Source organism: Elaeis guineensis, chromosome 3, assembly GCF_000442705.2.
Source record: "Elaeis guineensis isolate ETL-2024a chromosome 3, EG11, whole genome shotgun sequence".
Lineage (NCBI taxonomy): Eukaryota > Viridiplantae > Streptophyta > Magnoliopsida > Arecales > Arecaceae > Elaeis > Elaeis guineensis.
Genome location: NC_025995.2, coordinates 102,785,949 through 102,802,931, shown reverse-complemented (window position 1 = coordinate 102,802,931; position 16,983 = coordinate 102,785,949). Strand labels below are relative to the sequence as shown.

Genomic DNA, 16,983 nt, shown 5'->3' with positions numbered 1-16,983 from the left:
CTGGGTTTTTCTCTTGAACACAGCCGCACACCACCATACCTCCCTTTTAAAAGCTTAAAACCATGAAAGAATAAGATTAGGGACTCCTCACGATGCCCAAAAACCTCCCTGAACCCTTGGATCTTGACCGGCAGTGCCAAAGACTGTCGGATCATGACATGATCCATGAAAAAAGCCGTAGACCGCCAGAAATGCGAGTGAAACAGCTGTCGGTCCACGATGTACCGCGAGAAACCCATGGAAAATGCCCATGCGATCCACGCACCCGACCACTGATCGCTTGGTCCACCATGGACCGGGATATCACAAACCTGATCGTCGTGCGCGTGCGCATGGGCCTAGGCCACAACCGCATGCGAGTGCCCGGGCCTGGGATGCGCTCCACGTGCTGCCGCACGGGGTTGTTCCACCGTCGCTCAGCCGGCCTGCCGCCGGCTGCCACCGATCCTCCATCGCTCCGAATTTCGTGCCAACTTCAATTGAACGTATCTCCTTCATCCGAACTCTGTTTGAGGTGATCTTAGGCTCGTTGGACTCTATTCGTCGTCATAGACCTCGTTGTGGGCTCAATATAGATCGAATCTCGAGGTATCAAATCCTAACAATCTCCATCTCGACTCGATATTTGGCCTCCTCTTGACTGTGAGAGCTTTTGGATCTCCTCACCTCCATGTCCTGAGACAATTGTCTGCTGATCATGGATGAGCAAATATGAGAGTCGAACCAAGCTACTTGATCCCATTTCCATCGTATGCTGTGCTCCTCCTGACCTGAGACTTGCTCGGGGTATCATCCTGCGGTAATATGAATCTCACCTTGCGATATCACGTCTCATCCTCCTAAGTCTCACGTCTCGTGCCCGATCCACCTCTATCTGGAGCTCCACCTTGTTCTGGGCTCCTCCTGGCTCCTGAAGCTCCATCTTACATTGAGCTCTCTGCTAGGTAATAATATCCTCTCGTCTTCTTCTTTCCTTCCAGAATAATCCTATCACCGTGTAGCACCTTCAAGATTCTTCCATTAGCTACCGTTCTGTAGTCTTTCGAATCCAGTCTACTCAATGAGATAAGATTCTGCCTGAAATCAGGTATGTATCAGATCTTTTTCAATCTCCTCACTGCACCATCATGTGTCCTCCAGTTGACCGTCCTAATACCTCTGATCACACAGCTCGATCCATCCGATAAATAAACAGTGCTCTCACTGTTCTCTAGAGAGTCAAACTGCTCTTCTCTACAACATACATGATAGGTGCATGCAGAATCTAAAATCTATTACTGGAAAGAAGTAGATATCTTATCAGATATCTTCAAGGCATCAACCTCTGAGTCGCTACTGGCCGTCGCTGTAGTAGCCCTCGTCCGATCCCTGAGTTGAGAGCAATCTCTGGCTAGATGTCCTAACTCGTTATACCGGTAACATCTGGTCTTGCTCTAGTCCCTCATCCTGGACTTAGACCGCCCTCATCACGATCTCCTGTCGTTCCATTTACCGCCTCCTGCTCCTCCAGAAACTACCAAAACTGAGCTGCCACCACCTGATCTTGAAGCCGGGTTCTCCTTCCTGAGAACCTCATTCTGGAGAATTACCGCGGTGACCTCATCCATCTTGATAGTGCTTTTCCCCATTAGAAGAGCAGTCACCAATGGCTCATACGAAGAGGGAGCGACGCTAGCAAGACCAGCATCCTGATCTTTTCCTTAATTTTCTCGTCAACACTGAGGAGGTCGGTGAGGATCTTCTTAAAGTGGCTGAGATGCTCCTGCACGCTTTGTTCCTCAGTCATCCACAGCGGGTAGAACTGCCTCTAAAGAAAAAAAATGTTGGTAAGAGATTTCACCATATACAACTCCTCGAACTTCGACTACAGTATCGTTGGAAAAGTCTTGCCTAGCATATAGATCACCACCTCATCCGCTAAGTTCATGCAGATGGTACTCATCGCTTACATTTGTAGTCGTCTCCAATCCTGCACTTTCACGATGGTTAGCTTCTTCTCGCATAAGTAACCATCGATCAACCCTTACTGGATGAGCACGTCCTTCATCATTGCCTGCCACAAGGAAAAATTGCTCTTTCCATCAAACTTATTGATCTCCATCTTGATTGATCATATTTTCTCCATCTTCAATTTGCTCACCACTGCTGCAATCTGCGTCCTGGTATCGCCTTATTCTAATATCACTTGTTGGTGGATATCTGGTCATGACACCATCTCCGAAGACCTTTTCGATATCGTGTGTCGTAGCAGGAAGAAAGAATAAATAAAATAGAAATAATCAGATATGTGGATCAGCCAAAAAAGAGCTTGCCTCCACGGGGCATGTAAACTTCATTATGAGAAAAAAAAAATTATAAGAAAAAATCACATCCTCAACCCTTGTACATCCAATCTCTTCCCCATAGGAAGCTCTCCCTCACAAAAGCTCTCTATCTAGGAAAAATTCCTGAACTCCTGAAGTAATCGTTGTCCACTATCCAACAGTCTCCCTGGAGCCTCTGCTCCTGCTCTTGTTGGCGTGGCGCTTCTGTTCACTGGGTTTTTCTCCTGAACACAGCCGCACGCCACCATACCTCTTTGTTCACAAATTAAAGCCTTTTAAAGGCTTAAAACCATGAAAGAATAGAATCAGAGACTCCTCACAATATCCAAAAACCTCCCTGAACCTTTGGATCTTGACCGGCGGCACCAGAGACCGTTGGATCGCGATATGGTCCACAAAATAAGCCATAGACCGTGAGAAACGTGAGTGAAACGGCTGCCGATCCATAGTGAACCATGAGAAACCCATGGAAAATGTCCACACGATCCACGCGCCCAACCATGGACCACCTGATCCACTATGGATCGGGATATCGCGAGCCTGATCCCCACGCGCGTGCGCCTGGGCATAGGCCCCGCCTGCGCGCGTGCACCTGGGCCTGGGCCGCAACCCCGCGCAAGCACCCAGGCCTGGGATGCGCTCCGCATGTTGGGCCGCGCTCCCATAGTCGGGTTGCATGCTGTCGCGCGCGGTTGCGCCACCGTCGCTCCGTCGGCCCGCCGTCGGTCCTCCGTCATTCTGAATTTCGTGCCAACTTCAATCGAGCGTATCTCTTTCATCCAGACTCCGTTTGAGGTGATCTTGGGCTCGTTGGACTCTATTCGTCATCGCGGATCTTGCTGTAGGCTCAATGTAAACCGAATCTTGAGGTGTTAAATTCTAACAGAGCCTAGGTCGTTATGGCCTGCATCTGCTGGCAACTGAATTTTGGTTATCTTCAGTGGCTTCTCCTATCTTTGGTCCTCCCACATATGCTTACTCATATATTCACACAATGGCTTTGCATGTTTCAGGAGCAACGTTTTCAGAGCTTCTGCTATTGGGCATTTGTGTATATGGATTCACATTGCTTTGTAGTAGCTCACAGGCTTTCTTTAGTTAAGTCTCTTTTGGTGATACAGGTTTACTCCTTTTTTTTTCGTCTAATTATGTTTCCATCCTGTTTTGGTCCATCTTTGGATTGTTGTATATGGGACACACTGGATACTTCTCTTCTCCTATATAGACTTTATTTTTCAGTAGTATAGATCACAAAATTTTATCAAAAAAATATCCAATAGAACATTATGCCAAATTGGCTCTGAGTTTTTTATCACGTGATTTAGAAAGAGTGGCTCCTTCAGCTAGTTGGTGTCATGATGGAGATGCTGCCTTTCTTTATTTATGGTCCTGCACAATTATCAATATATAAATAGGTAAAATTACTTATATATAATGTAAATTAGGCACCAAAAAAAAAAAAAAAACTTCCATCGATACGAAGAGCTTGCATATATTCATTGTGGAGTGCGATTTTTCTTGCTCCTTTCTTTTTTTTGGTACAGGAGTGTAATTTTTCTTTGATAGAGATATGCATGGTTCACTTTAGAAGAGGAGATTTCATTCTTTGGTTGGACCCTCTATGGACCCAAGTTTGTAAAAGGAAATTTGTATGCCCACTTACAAGGGTTTGCCAAGAAATTTACGTATTGATTGGCATTTTAAAAGTGGTGCTGCCATATCATTCCGCAAAGGAAATTAACATGTAAATTGGTTGGCAGGCATTGTGGCAGAAGGTCTATGTTTAGCGATGTCAACGGGTTGGATATGAATTAGATCGATTGATATCCATATCTATTCCATAAAAAAAAATCATATCCATATTCACCCTATACGCATCTCATGTCGGATTGGATTCGGTTCCAAGGATAGATCGGGTTGGGTCGGATATATTCGAATCTATCTCCTTCTCTGTTCTTCATTTCTATCATTGTCCACCGTGTCATTCCCAAACCCTACAAAATATCATGCTTCCACCAAGATTAAGCTCTCAAAGCCTCAAGGGACCAACTCACACTGCCACAAACTTGCGCAACGTCCCATATGCTTGAGAAAAAACCCCAATCGAAACTTAAAAACCTCTCCAATCTCCCTCAGATGCTTGCCTTCTCCAACCCAGACCAACTCATAAGTCACACTGCCATAACTCGCACAAAATCTCATATGCTCAAGAAAAAAATTCAAACTAGAACCTAAAAATCCCTCCAATCTCCCTCGGATGCTCTCCTTTCCTGATTGGGACTAATTCACAGCACTGCAACTTGCATAAAATCCCATATACTATAGAAAAAACTCCATTCAGAACATAAAAACCCCTCTGATCTCCCTCAGGTGCTCTCCTTCCCCACCAATCTCCAAAAAACAGAAAGAATAAAAAAAAAAAAAAGATCAATCTACATGGGAAAAGGTCTTACTTTTAATTTTTTTTCATCTTTCCTTTGTTTTGATTGATTTTTTCTCTGTTTTTCATGGTATTTCCTTTGTTTTTTGGGTCCTCAGGAGTCTCAGTCAGGCGAGAGGCTTGGAGTGGTTGAATAGGAAAGCTTAGATGATAGCTAGGCCACCGTCGCTAGGGGTGAGGGGCCAGGGGGGAGTGGGGACCCACTAGCCACAAGGCCGTTGCAATTCCTTAGGTGTCGGGTGGGAGAACAAGTGTGTTTTATGTAAAAAAGAGAGAGAGACATTGGTAGGCTTTATGTAAGAGAGAGAGAGAGATATATTTTTAAGTTATCAGGATGAAGCATATCATTATCTATATCTGATCCGAATCCGTTTCGGATATTTTTTCTTAAAATCTATACCCACCCTACCTCTTGATCGGATTGGATAAAATCTGTCCCATTCAGATCAAGTCGGATCAAATATCCACTGGATCAAAAAAATTTGCTATCCCTACCGATGTTATTTTGTAATATACCTTCTTTTCCTCCTGATCTCTAATTCTCAATTTACTTGTTCTAGCTAAGTGGCAAAGATATAACCGCGTTCTACAAAAGATCTCAGGTTTGCTTACCAGCGAGCCGCGCACGCGCATATATATATATATATATATATATATATATATATATATATATATATATATATATATATATATATATATATATATATATATATATATATGTATGTATGTATGTATGTATGTATACAAATATATATATATATTTGTATATATGTATACAAATATATACACACATATATACATATACATATATGCATATACATACATATACACACGTACATACATACATATATATATATATATATATATATATATATATATATATATATATATATATATATATATATATATATATATGTGGTACTTCCTTCATTATAATATGGTTGCTCTCACCACCATTATGTGGCTCTTCTTAGTGGCCATCTATTCATTTTCACAAGCCTTTGTTACTTGCATTTCGTAGAGGAAGTTGCTTTGCTCTAGGTTACTGTATAAAGCTGTTGTTGTTTCCATTTTTATTTGCTGCAAATCTAACAGGGATATCACTTGGCAGGCTATACATTATATCTGTTGCTGGTTCTTTGCTCACATGGCTGCTTTGCTTGGTTAATTGATCTGGATGTCTTTGGGCTACAGTTCTTCATCACTTTATACATTCACTGTTTCTTCATTTTCTGTTTCTGTTTTACCATGTTTTCTTTCATTTTCTGAATGTATCCTACGCTCTCTTGTGAACTTATGTAGCTACCTATTTTCTTTAATGTAAGCTTCAGCTCCTTCTCACAAAACAATATATATATATATATATATATATAAAACTGCGCTCCCCTACCACTTTCTGACTGGGCCCTTCGGGCAACATGTCAAGTGATCCTGACCGTCCATTTGCTAATAATTAAGTTTATGTGAATGGTGCCTTGGTACGTCATGCCCCACCCAGGGACCGCACACATGGTTCCCAAGGAAAAAGATTTCAGGGTGGAAATGAACGGCTCAGATTACCCCACTTAATTTCTCCGAGTATATATTAAGGTTCTCGCTAAAAAGAGGGCAAAAAAAAAACCTACTCTGTTTCTGGCTGGAGGAAGCCATCGGAGGGGAGTAATGGCGAGCGGCGCCGTGGAGAAGACGGCGGACGAGCTCCGCAAAGAAATCCAAGAACTCCAGCGCCAGCAGCGCGAGGTTTCTCTCTCTCTTTTTTTTCTCTCCCTCTTTCTCTCGATTTTACGCGAGCTCTGGTACCTATTTTGTCGTAGATCACCGAGCGGCTACGAGATCCGAGAGGCCTCCGCCGCGCCGGCCTCGCTTCCAACGGCCCGCGCCCCACCGGAGGACCCCGCCAGCGTGGTGTTGTTCGACCCGTACGATCTCTATCCATCGCGCTTCTTTCTGATATATATTGATTTTTTTTTTAAAATGTGTTTCTTGAATCCTTTTCTGGGAATCTTGATGGGTTTTAGGCGGTGGAATCCGAGGACCAGCCCGTTCCCAAAAGACGGCTCCTGTCAGCTGTTGTCAAGGTATTTTGCCGCAACTCGTTCTTCTCTCTCTCTCCAATCCTTTTCTTGGAGTAAATGTTACCTTCAATATCAAGAATTTATTTTCTCGATTGGCGGGGTGATGAAGGTGGATGGTGGAGAAACCAAAGAGGAAGAGAGCGGTGCGAATGATGCGAAGGAGAAGGATCCAGATGGGGAAGTGGGGGCGGCCTCCGGTGGGGAGAACAGTAAGCCAAGAGCTGTGAACTCACAGAGCAACGGAGGGTTCAGAAGGGATGATAATACTCGGTTGCGGAGGATGGTGAGCGCTGGCTAGGGTTTTGTATGTTGGGTTTGTGTTGGATTTATACGTTAGTAATTGTTGTCTTGTTTTTATTGCAGGACTTTGATATTCCAACAGAACCGGTTCCGAGGAACCTGCCGAAAGATGAAGACCCGAGCTTGGTCAAGAGGAACAAAAGAATGCTTGGACAACTCTTGGGGACGCTGGAGGTAATGCTTTGTATCAAACTGTCCTCTTTGTTTTTTTCCTCTGGTTTCTCTCTTTTTCATTATGGTATTGGTCATGCAAAAATGTGCTCTTGGTGTACTAATTCTTGTGCAGACATTTGTGGTTTATATAATTTGTGCATTCAAGTCAGTTGTTAGTGCAGTGGAATTAGTGCCATGATAGCTAGTTCCTTGCTATTTGCAATTTAGCTTCTTAGGGACAGTTCGGTTTGTCTGTAGCAATGTACGAATAGTCTGTTAAAGTTCTGGCATCACTGCCAATGCTTTCTTCGAGTGTGCATCATGGTGAGCACATTTTTGAGAAGTTTATTCTGTCAGTCGGGGGCAGCCTCTTAGAGGAATGGAGGTCATATGGTTGGTGTGACAGACATCTGTTGTTGTATTGGCTATGAATCCAGTATTTGTACATGTGGTTTGGCTGAAGTTCCCTCTTGGCAGGAGGTGTCATCAACTTTATTTTTTGGAGTTGTCATCGTTTGTGTTAATTGATCTAATATTTTAAAAATGATGTAGCAAGAAAATATAAGATCAATATTGCGATGAAGCATTTCTTGGTTAGGATGTTGCTTAGAAATGTATGTTAACTCGCCAGAATTCACCAGTTTGTCCAATTGATTGTGTTATCTAAGAATAGAGATCAAATTGCATATTCTTTTCCATAAGTTTCATATTCTCCCTGCAAAGGTGCTATATCAGCATCTTCTCACCTTAGAGCCACATAGTGGACATGTTAAAAAAGGTCGCCCTTAATTTAAATATCATTGATGTAATCTATGGCTAATTGGGGATCAGGAGTGGGAGTCTATTCTTTTGGGAGCTTTCCCCCCTTATTTCTCTTATTCCCATTTTTTTTTTCTTCTATTACTAGTACTCAGGCCGTGTGATGCAAGTGAAGGAAAGGATGGAAGAGAGAATGGAAGCATGGATGTTGGGAATTATTATAAGCATCCATCTCTCAACCCCCCCCCCCCACAAAAAAAAAAAACAAAAAAAAATACAAAAAAATACAAAAAAAAAAAACAAAACAAAAAAAACAAAAAAAGAACAAAGAAAATTTTTTATAAGTTCAGATCGCAGATGGTTGTTACCCATCCAATCCGACCTGAAAACAGATGTCAAGGTATGATGCGTGGATCATAGAGGTTATTAGAGTGAGGTGTGGGGCTGGCATTTTTCTTTATTCATTTAATTAAAGCACTGATCCTGATTTAGATAGCATTAATCATGGTTATATTTTCTACTCAAGTTGGAGTCTCCTGCTCTCCCTTCAAAATTCATGTGTCTAGATTTAGGGAATCAAATAGTCATGGATAAAGATGTATACCTTTCAGACTCTGGACTCTCTCCGAGGGGAAATTTTCTCTCTCTATTTAAAGACTATTGAATTATCAATGGTCATTCAAGAGGTCCCTTTATATACAGTGAAAAAATTCTGCTGTAGAAGTTATGACTGGTTAGTATGATGGGTTCTTTTGCCGAAGATTTTGTAGTATATCTTGGGCTTTCCACTTCAAGAGAACAAATTTTGTAAAATGGGTGCGAAACTAAACTTTTAGAATAAAAGGGGGCTTTGAGATATCAAGTAGGAAAAGATTATTTGATGATGCACAAAGAAAAAATGAGAGAGGGTGGAAAGTAGAAGGAAAGGTTGGGTAAGATAAAGGTGGAAAAGTGAGAATAAGTCACATCATAAGGAACTAAGGAGAAAAGTGGAGGAAGAATTTTTTGATCTCACCTCCATATGGGGACTACTATGATGGCTGCTGCGTTAGGCCATATTAATTTTTTATTCTTATTCTATTTTTGTATGATAGGTGATGGCTTGTTGATGCAACTGTTGAGATCGACATAAATATTAGAGATCTGTTCTTTTAATGGAAAGACTAGAATTAATCGTTCTTGCAATTATGCAATATGATCATCTTTAAGGCCCATCATTTTTTCTTTAAAATATTTGAAGCAGTGAAACAAAAATATAATGTTTATTCACTCATTTTCCTAGGAAACATGGTAGACCTCCATTTCTCTTTTAGCTAAGTTTGGAGTTTGAGGATCTAATTGTTCTAGTAGGTGAATCACTTAATTTATAAGGCAAAATAATATACTTAGTAAGAAATTTCGTGCCGGTCCAAACCGATCGTTACACCTTATACCGAATTGGACCAGCGGAGAACTGGGACAGTTTGATCAGGGAAAGCGTTGTACTGGAGGAGGGAGAGGGAAAGAGAAGGAAAGAGAGGAAGAGAGAGAGAGGAGAGGGAGAGAGAGCAGATGCCGTCGGAAGCCGACGGTGGCCCGCTGTGGCCGTTGGAGGGCTGTGGAAGCCTCTGCTGCTCGACTATTGTCCGATAGAATTTTTAAACGAACGAGAAATATAGAGGGGGAGTAACGTATCGGAGGGAGGTGCAACTGGCGGAGGGGTTGCCAAAGTTTATCGGGTGGCCCTCGTGGCCATCAAACGGTGGAAATCACACAGGCGGAGCCACGGCCGCAGAACAGGGGCAACAACCTTTGTTCCTTTATTGTGTTTTTTTAAAAATGACGATGAATAGTGAAGCCGACAATCGGTTTGCCGGCTTCACTCTTTGAATTTTTTAAAAAATCAAAGATAGTAAAGCCTTCATGCTTTTCTGAATTTTTTTAAAAAAATATCCGTGAAACAGGGCATCGCCTTTGTTTCACGCCCGCAGCGCCACATGTGTGGAGTCTGCCGGACTGGCTGCCGAGGCCTCTCTGACGGCTTCCCCTCCCTCTCTCTATTTCTCTCTCTTTCTTTATTATTCTCCTGCCAGTTTGCTTCCTTTGCCTGTGTTGATTCGCACCGATCTGATCTGGTGCGGATCTATACAGTCGGCCGGCCGGCACGAATTCCAGTACCATGTCCACGAACCTTGATACTTAGTATCTGTCTCTTTTCCCAAGGCGGTGGTCTTAATTTCTGATACATGTACTTCATCAGAAGCAAGTGATAGCATTCTTACATTCACAGATGCAATGTGCAGACCCTTTGCATGTATTGTTCATTGAAGTTGATGGAAGAGGAGGAATCCACCCTTTCCCTTCTACCATAAATAGCTACCATCCAATTATTGGCTCCAACCATCTTGTATTGTCACCCTCCACTCATTTTAATCAATTATGTAATCACTTGTTAATGAGATGACAATTGGAACATTGGCATTCCATTCTGCTAGTAGTTGCAAAGGGCTGGGTCAAGTCAGGTTTGGGCTGGGTTGCATCTGTACAGATTTTTGTTGAGCTAGCTATCCAATGAGTCAACTGCTTATGGTTTTCAGTTAAAACCTTTTATTTGGGAAACCTGCTATCCCAGCTAGGTACAGGGGATTCAGATGTGATCTCTGAAAGTATTTTCATGCTTGGTGTAGGCTATTTTTTCTTTAATTCGATACTCTATTTTTTTTAAATAAGCTGTTGTATATAGTTTACATGTATTTGTGATTTTGGGAGATGAGTTTTTGCAGCATTTTATTTGAAACTTCGGCAGATTTATATTTTAGTTAATTGACTTTGATGTCTTTCTGATCCAGAAATTTCGTGAAGAGGACAAGCAATTATCTGCAACAGAGGCATACATGCGTAGGTCAGATTCCTTACGAAGGGTTAGTAACTTCTGACCTCTGTCAGTTGGAGTCCATCTGTTTCAGTTCTTCCTTCTTATGAATGTTTCTGATTACTGAAATCCTAGTTTCAAATGGAAACCATAATAAAATGTTCTTTTAGTGCATTTGCTATTTTGTGACTCGAGATGATAATGTTGAAAGAGGAACAGTTGAAGTCCCATTATGTCCTTGAAAGAAATAAATAATCTGAGGGAAAGACTACTGAGCATAGGTTGTGCAAAGTTCCACTACTTCTTTGAAAAGAAATAAATACTTTGAATGAAATACTACTGGGCATGGACTGTGCACTGAAAAAGACAGTTTTTCTTTATTATGTCAAAGATACAATAACAGATAGAAACTGGAAAAATGTTATCCGCAAAATCTCACTGGTGTTTCTCTTTTGCTTTAGTCTCAAAATTATGCTTCATTTTGAGTGATATGACTTACATATTTTATTAAATAGAATGTATTTATTGATATGGTTAGGTAAAGATCTGTTTTATCATATAGTTTTCTCCAAAATGTTGTTGCACTGTGCCCAGTTTACTAGTCCATTGTTATTTCTAAACCTTTTCTGTTTTAACAGTTGGTGGTTGGAGTGCCAATAGGTTTCTTCTAGTTTCTTCTTGATTGTGCAATGTTTTGTCCATCAAATATGTTATCATTATTACAGTTATTTTGCTTCATTCCATCAACCTTAATATAAAGCATGTGTGCTATTTTGCCAGCATGATTCAAAGAAATATGTTTACCTGTTTAAGCTCTGTTTCAATGGTTATTTAGTAACAGGTGATGAAAAAATTAGGAAGTTCATTAGAATTGCAACTAGCAAGTACTTGGTAGTTGTGTTATATTCTACACTAAAGGGATACAATTCTCTGTTATAAGTCAAGGCCTAGTTTGGATGCACAGTAAAGGGATTAGGGCTGGAACTCGGCCGGGCCAGGTCGGGTCCTATCCGAGCCTGGCCCGAAATAATTTTTCGGGCTTCGGGCTGGGCTTAGGCCAGATTTTTTTGGAAAAATACCGGCCCGAGCCAAATTGGGCCGGCCCGCGTCCAAGCGCTTCAGCCTCTTCAGCCAATCTAGTCCTTAAGCTTAAAGGGGAAAGCCAAGAGAAGAGAGGGAAAAAAATAAAAAGAAGGGAAGGAAACCCTTGCTCCCCTCTCTCGTTCATGGTCGTGGCGGCGGCGGCGAAAGAGAGAAGAGAAACCATGGAAGACCTCGATTCTGAGTCTGCCCCTCCTGCCCCTCTCTCTCCTCTCTCTGCCGACGATTCTGAATCTACCCCTCCCTTGCCTTTTCCTCCCACAGCTCCTCCGCCTCCCTCTGTCAGTGCCCTCTCCATGCCCAACCCCCGTGCTCGGCGCTGTCTGCATCTCCTCCGCCCGTCCGCAGCTCCGCCGTCTTGGTCCCCCTCCCCCAACCCCCCTACTCTCGGCATCCATGGACACGTCCCGCTCGTCGACGGCGATGCAGAAGCCGCGGAGGATGGCACGAACGGTGCAGCAGTCCTCGTGGGTCTGACGGATGCCGTGGAGGGACGTCGAGAGCAGGACGACCTTGTGGCGCTTGGGCTCATCGGCGAGGTGCACCCAGAGGGGTTTAACGGCAGGATGCTCATCCTTGGCTTTGATCGGGCGATGGTGGTGGTGGTACATGAGGGATCGGGGGAGGAGGTAGGGCTTCTTGGAGGCGGAGGTGGGGGAGGAGAGGTTGTCGAGGCCGTCCATGAGGTCCCAGGCGTTGATGACGGCGGTGGGTGAGGCAGAGGCGGCGGCGAGCTGGGGATCGGGGTCATCTAGGGTTTTGAGGGAGTCCTAGGTGGTGGAAGAAAGGGAGACGAGATGGGTCGAGTTGCCTTGGTGGTCTGACTATCTCAGGCTTTACCGCTTATAAGTTATAACATATGGATAGCGTGGGGACCCGGGCCGAACTTTGGGGGTCGGGCCAAAGGTCTGCCCGAGTCCGGCCCGAAAGCAGCCCAGGCTCGGGCCGGGCCAAAGATCTGCTCGAGCCCGGCTCGAAAGCAAAATGGGCCCTATTTTTGGGCCTGAGCCGGCCCGGCCCGAGCCCACTTTCAGCCCTAAAAGGGATAGAAATTCTCTGTATATAAGTTAAGGCCCAATTTGGATGTAGGATAAGTTCAGGCTAACTACAGGTTATCCTTTAATGCCACGAAACAAGGCCTAGTTTTGTCTGGTCAATGCACCAAAGAGGTGCTTAACCAGGGCAAAGTTATTTCCTTCGGAGGGGTCAAATAAATTTAACCTGCAGAGTCTCCTTTCTCTTTCCTATCTTTGGATATTCTTCCACAAATCCCACTAACCCTCAAACTTCAACCCAACAATGGATATTACTAACCTGAGAATAAGTGGATGCATGAGGATAGCCAGAGTTAAGGTTAACTACCCCCTGGTTAGGTATGCTTTGTCCAAATGCAGCCTAAGAGGATTAAATAAGCCCAGCATGATATTCAAGTGATGAAATGCATTCCTTAAAATATTACAAATTGTAGTCTGTGCAAATGATTTAGCTGGAAACGGGCATGAAAGCCTTGTATTCATGTTTTTTAGAACAATAATGATGGCTTACAACTCAGCAAATCCCTATGACCAGACCGCATTAGGCATTAGCAATGCACAAGAACAAAGAGAGAATATGTTCTACATGAGATGTCCCTGTATGGACGCGACAAATGATCCTGGAATTGTATGCTAAAAACGTCAAACAGTGAATACAAGTCATGATACTGTGCAAATTGTTTTGTTAGACATAGGCATGAAAGTCTCATTTCGATATATATCTTTATAATAATAATGCACCAACATACAAATTGGTAAGGCCCTGTTCCTAAAACCATATTAGGCTAATCTAACAATCAAGGTCCGAAAGCTCATTTATTTTGCTTTCAGTTTTAGCCAGACCAAATTAGTTCTGAATTTAACAGTTGAAGACTATAAATATTCATAAAAAAATAATTGTAATCAGAGGAGTGCAAAAAAAATAGATAAAAACAATTAAAGAAAACAATTATGGCATCATTTTGAAGTATATTTTTATGTTATTTTGTACCCCTTTTGCATTAAAACAATTGATTTTTTTAATAAAATTTTAAAGAAATCAACTTTAGCGTGCAATGTATAACTGTACTATTTGATGGTAATCTAGCATATTATAATCCAAATGCCTATGAGATTTCAGTTCTAGGTTGCAAAACTTGTTTAAAAGATATTACTTTCTTCTCTTTATTTTACTAGGATCGCAATACTTGCAACTCTTCCTAGAACTTGTATCATTGAAGTGTCGTCGAGGAAAAACTGAAATTGAAAAGGCAAAATTTAGCATAAGTATACACTTAGGTTTATCTCATTAATTTGGCTAAACTTAAAAACCTGCCTTTATATTGGATTAGTTCTCATCTGAAATGTTTTTCTTTTTTTTTTTTCTTTTTTGATAAAAAAACTGAAATGTTTTGATTTGAAGCTTCAAGAAAAACTTAAGCTTGTTTAACAATGAACACATGCCTTGAGGGGATCTTTTATGGATAGAAATTTCATTTGAGCAGGGGAAGAATTATGGAATTTTTTCAAGTTGTATGCTATCTTTGGTTGCTCTATCTGCTATCTTGATTGTATGATGGGAGTTTCATGGTGCAACTCTGATGAATTCTTTTAGGGTCATCTTGATGCTGATTTTGTTTGAGTTGCTAAACACCAACATAATGAAGCTTGAAAGCATGAAATACAACATCAAAGCTGACATTTTTATATATATCACTGCAGTGTAAGTTAGAACATAATGCTTATAATAGAATCTTTTGTGATCCTTGGCTGGATTAGTTACATAAATAAGAGGTCACTAGCTCTATTTATTTATATTTAATAGTTTCACTGCATGTAGGCTGAACAAAAGGCACGTGAGGAAAGTGAAAGGTTAAGGCAACAAGAACGAGAACAAATTGCGGAGAAGCGCAGGCGTGATCTGGTGATTCCTCTTATCTCCTGATTGCCTGTTCACTCAGATGTATTATATATCTTGGAACTTGCCTGCCTATCTTTGATTTATTTATTCCATCATGATGTTTTCCTATTCAGACACTTAGAGCTCGTGTGGCTGCTAAGGCAGAAGAAAAGAAGTTGGAGCTGCTATTTCTTCTCTGGGCTGAGCATCATAAGAAGCTATCCAATTTTTTAAGGTACAAATTTCGTTGTAAAAGTCTTTTCAAGATTTCTCCTTTTTCTTCTTCAGTTGTGTTCAACTTCTTTTTCTCATTGCTCTTATCGCTTCATGTTAATTTTTAATCTTTTTTGTTACTTCCTAAAAGTTCAATGACTTTGAAATTAATTTATGGATTTCTTATGCACTGCAGGTTATTTTTATTTTTGGCCCAAAAGTGTCCATATTGACAATTTAGTTGAAACAGATAAGTTTCTGATTGTATGGATAGTGTTAACATTTGACATGACTAGAAGCTTGCCTAATGCATTTTTGGACCGAATTTAAACTGCCTTGTGGATATTGACTCTACTTTAATTTGTTTTTGCTGTCTTTATTAGGACTAAGGCAGAACCCCCGATATATTATATGCCGGCCAAACCATTAGTCGAGGATACTGCTATTGTCGAGCAGCACAAAGAACAGGTATGATGTTTAATGCTCTCTGTTTCTATTTCTGTGAAGCTGGGCATATGAATTAGTTCATATGCAATACTGGCAGGATAATGATAACTAGAACAATGTGTCCCCCCTTTTATTCTCTTATGTTCTGGGTTACCCTCCTCCTCACTGCTCTAAAAGGCAAAGAAGATTTCACTTTTTGATAATTTACAAGTTCTCCATTGCTTCTTGTTTCCCACCACTGTGATGAAAAATTTTACCTCCTGTTGGGATTGACCGACCGACCAAGATGATGAATCTACAAAATGTATTGCATCAATGATGATGGTTCTTTAACTTTATTGTTCTTCCCATCAAATCCTGTGCATATACAAATATTGCAAAAATAGAAATACCTGCTTTTCTAAGACTTCAATGCATGAACCTAATTATTAGACCATCTCATGGTCTTTATAAAGGAGATGTCTTGGCAAAAGTTTGTTAGACGTTGGAGGTCAAGTAGCGAGGATCAGCAAGTCTCACTGATAAAGAACATAGTGGATGGAAGTTAAGCCTTACTTCATGTAATCTACAGGTTTTTGTTGAATGGAAGTCAGCACGAAGAGCTGAGTTGTCAGAATACCAAAAGCAAATTGAGGAGCAGCATATTTCAAATGTTGAGAAGGAGCTGGAAAGGTGGCAGAATGCTCGGAATGCAAGGAGAGCAAACAATCTGGTGAATCTGCAGGAGACGATGGACAAGGAGCTAGAGACACACAAGCTGGAGCATGGCCCCAAGACACGGAGGATTCCAGGTAGCAATGATGATGAAGAGGATGTGGAGGATATCGCAGCTGAGGATGAGCTAATGGATGAAGTCCTCGAAGTTCATGAGAGGATTGATGGTGATGCAGCCAAGCTGTCTGAAACTGGTAATAGTAGTCCAAGCCCTGTCGAGATGCAATAGGGGGTGTAGCAACGAGGTTTCACCTTAAGGTATCATGTATTTCAGTAAAATTTATATTTTGAGTTTGTGTTTGGCAACCTTATGGTTCTGAGGTTGTATTCTCTTCTTTTTTGGCTTTTGAGTTTTCCATATTATCTGCATTAAGTCTTGCATTGAGACATCAGACCCGTCTCTCTTGATCTCGTGAGAGAATCTTGTTTTGGGACCAGATTTGACGTTCTGGATATTTTATATCTCAGCAGTATTATATTTGAGTTGGCATTGTATTGACTCATTGTCTTGAGGTCGTAATTGTGGAAATAAGCTTGTGTTCTATTGATATCACTGGTGGTTTGGGGACTGAATCTGAGATTCTGTGATGCCTTTTCATATTTGGGAACAATGGATTGTAGCGAAGAGCCATAGTTTACCTGAAGAATCTCATTTTGGGAAGTTGTCCTTCCACAGTCGTTATAAGGGATTGT

The 16,983-nt window shown here is 41.6% G+C and overlaps 1 protein-coding gene across 1 annotated transcript; it reads left to right on the top strand.

The window, feature by feature from the left end:
* Positions 1 to 6,351: 6,351 nt before the first annotated feature.
* LOC105041333 (uncharacterized) lies at positions 6,352 to 16,780 on the top strand. Its single transcript, XM_010918259.4, has 10 exons — positions 6,352 to 6,504; positions 6,579 to 6,683; positions 6,783 to 6,842; positions 6,949 to 7,122; positions 7,203 to 7,313; positions 10,880 to 10,951; positions 14,857 to 14,940; positions 15,051 to 15,151; positions 15,513 to 15,597; positions 16,148 to 16,780. The coding sequence occupies exons 1-10, from the start codon at positions 6,427 to 6,429 to the stop codon at positions 16,517 to 16,519; spliced, it is 1,242 nt and encodes a 413-aa protein (XP_010916561.1). The 5' UTR covers positions 6,352 to 6,426; the 3' UTR covers positions 16,520 to 16,780.
* The last annotated feature ends 203 nt before the right edge of the window (positions 16,781 to 16,983 follow it).